The sequence below is a fragment of the Mandrillus leucophaeus genome, unplaced genomic scaffold, assembly GCF_000951045.1.
Source record: "Mandrillus leucophaeus isolate KB7577 unplaced genomic scaffold, Mleu.le_1.0 Scaffold703, whole genome shotgun sequence".
Lineage (NCBI taxonomy): Eukaryota > Metazoa > Chordata > Mammalia > Primates > Cercopithecidae > Mandrillus > Mandrillus leucophaeus.
Window position 1 is genome coordinate 299,704 of NW_012107620.1, and position 2,483 is coordinate 302,186.

General features: G+C 47.2%; 2 protein-coding genes across 2 annotated transcripts in view; both read right to left on the reverse strand.

Annotated features, from left to right (window-relative positions):
* The window catches only part of MPV17L (MPV17 mitochondrial membrane protein-like), a 274,356-nt gene that overhangs the window by 20,733 nt on the left and 251,140 nt on the right, over positions 1 to 2,483 (reverse strand). The gene's annotated exons all lie outside the window — the stretch shown is intronic.
* LOC105528148 (chromosome unknown open reading frame, human C16orf45) overlaps positions 1 to 2,483 on the reverse strand; it is a 211,490-nt gene that overhangs the window by 20,733 nt on the left and 188,274 nt on the right. Inside the window, exon 3 of the mRNA XM_011964759.1 lies at positions 2,004 to 2,077. Within this exon, the coding sequence (XP_011820149.1) occupies positions 2,004 to 2,077 (74 nt within the window). The remainder of the gene's footprint in view (positions 1 to 2,003; positions 2,078 to 2,483) is intronic.

The following is a 2,483-nucleotide window of genomic DNA, read 5'->3' on the forward strand; positions in this document are numbered from 1 at the left end:
GGGGATCTGATCTAACCAACCCCCATCTTGCCTTTAACCTTCAAACTGTCCTTAATCATTCCCAGGCTTAGGCCACGCTGGCTTTGGAAGACATTTAGTTTATAGTTTAAATGATTATAATCCTTCCCCCCAACTAAACTGCCTTTGTAAAGCTAATAAAAGGCCCCCATGTTAGAAGGATGGGAGGAGGTTAATTCCGCAAAGGCGTAGACATAAATGACTACAGCCATTATTCCAGAGGTCACAAGATTCGCAACTTCCCCAATTACTCCTGGAGATAACATCACAACTGCAGAACCTAAGATCAGCCTTTTGAGATATCTTTTTAGGTTTTGCATTTCTGATGAATGATGATCCACCTGGACCTGCCACCCAGAAGTGGACTTAGCACCCTTGAGAACCATTTTCACACCCCTATGATTGCATCCCCAACCAATCAGCAGCACCCTTTCTGATATAGTTTGGATGTGTGTCTCCACCCAAATCTCATATTGAAATGTAATCCCCAGTGTTGGAGGCGTGGCCTGATGAGAGGTGATTGGATCATGATGGAGGTTTCTCATGATGGTTTAGCACCATCCTCCTTGGTACTGTCCTCGCGATAGTGAGTGAGTTCTCATGAGATCTGGTCATTTAAAACTGTGTGGCACCTCCCCCCTCACTCTCTTGCTCCTGCTCTGGGCACGTGACGTGTCTGCTCCCTTGTCTTCAGCCATGATTATAAGTTTCCTGAGGCCTTCCAGCAGCTGAGCAGACACCAGCATCGTGCTTCTGGTACAGCCTGCAGAACTGTGAGCCAACTAAACTTACTTTCTTTATAAATTACTTAGGTATTTCTTTCTTTCTTTTTTGAGTCGGAGTCTTGCTCTGTCACCCAGGCTGAGTGCAGTGGTGTGATCTCATCTCACTGCAACCTCCACCTCCTGGGTTCAAGCAATTCTCCCACCTCAACCTCCTGAGTTGCTGGAATTACAGGCACCTGCCACCACCCCTGGCTAATTTTCATATTTTCAGTAGAGGTGGGGTTTCACCATGTTTGTCAGGCTATTCTCAAACTCCTGACCTCAAGTGATCTGCCCGCCTTGGCCTCCCAAAGTGCTGGGATTACAGGCATGAGCCACCGCACCCGGCCTGGGACTAGTCTTCTGATGAGGATAAGCCCTACAGAGGGCAACTGACCCAGCCTGATGGGCAAGGGAAAATTCTTTGGAGAAGACACCAAATAAGTCAGGCATTAATAACTACCAAATCTGGGGTGACTTCAAAGTTCCAGTTTGTACCCACATCATCTGTTCCCAAGTAGGATCATAATGATCATAATTGCTAATATTTACTGGACTCTCAAGGCCAAACATCAAGCTAAGCACTTAGTTTGCATCATCTCATTAATTTTTATGATATTTAATTTAATTTAATTATATGTTTTTTGAAACAGTGTCTCACTGTGTTGCCCACGCTGGAGTGCAGTGGCACAATCTCAGCTCATTGCAACCTCCGCCTCCCGAGTTCAAGTGATTCTCTGACCTCAGCCTCCCGGCTAGCTGGGATTAGAGGTGCCCGCCACCACACCCAGCTAATTTTTGTATTTTTAGTAGAGATGGGGTTTTGCCGTGTTGGCCAGGCTGGCCTGAAACTCCTGACATTAAGTGGGCCACCCACCTCAGCCTCCCAAAGTGCTGAGATTAGAGGCGTGAGCCACCGTGTCCGGCCTCTTTATGATACTGACACTCAATGAATTAGGTCCTCTTACCACCCAATATTCAGAGGAGGAGAAACTGAGTCTCAGAGAAGTACAGTGACTTGCCCAAGGACAAGAAGGTGACCAGAATTCACTAGGACTTGAACCCAGGTTTGCCTGACTCGAAGTCGTGTTTGACACATGCAGTCAGGGAGCACTGCATTGCAAGAATGAGACTCTGTCTTCCAGACCCAAGGGTACAGATGGGCCAGGTTGGGGGCCCCCCAGCATCTGCTTCGCACAAGGTGAAGTTGCAAATGGTTACCTGGGATGGCGACCAAGTTCTGCAGCTCCTGCTTCAAGTCCATGATGTCCTTGCAGAGCTGGATGTCATCCATCCTGGGGAAACAGGACACCACCAACAGCAGGTTACATCAGCAGCGCATCACACCCTGAGCATCACCCACTTAACACAAAGAAGCTGATAAAGGTGGGTTATCTTTTGAAGAGGCCATACATGCTCATTGTAGAGGTTTTCCCTCAAAAGGAAAAAGCCAAACACTGCTCAATTTTCCCACCACCTGGAAATGATCAATCATTGTTTTTTGTTTGTTTGTTTGCTTCAGACAGAGTCTCGCTCTGTTGCCCAGGCTGGAATGCAGTGGCATGATCTCGGCTCACCGCAACCTCTGCCTTCCAGGTTCAAACGATTCTCCTGCCTCAGCCTCCCAAGTAGCTGGGATTATAGGTGCCTGCCACCATGCCCAGCTAATTTTTTTTTTGTATTTTTAGTAGTATTTTTAGT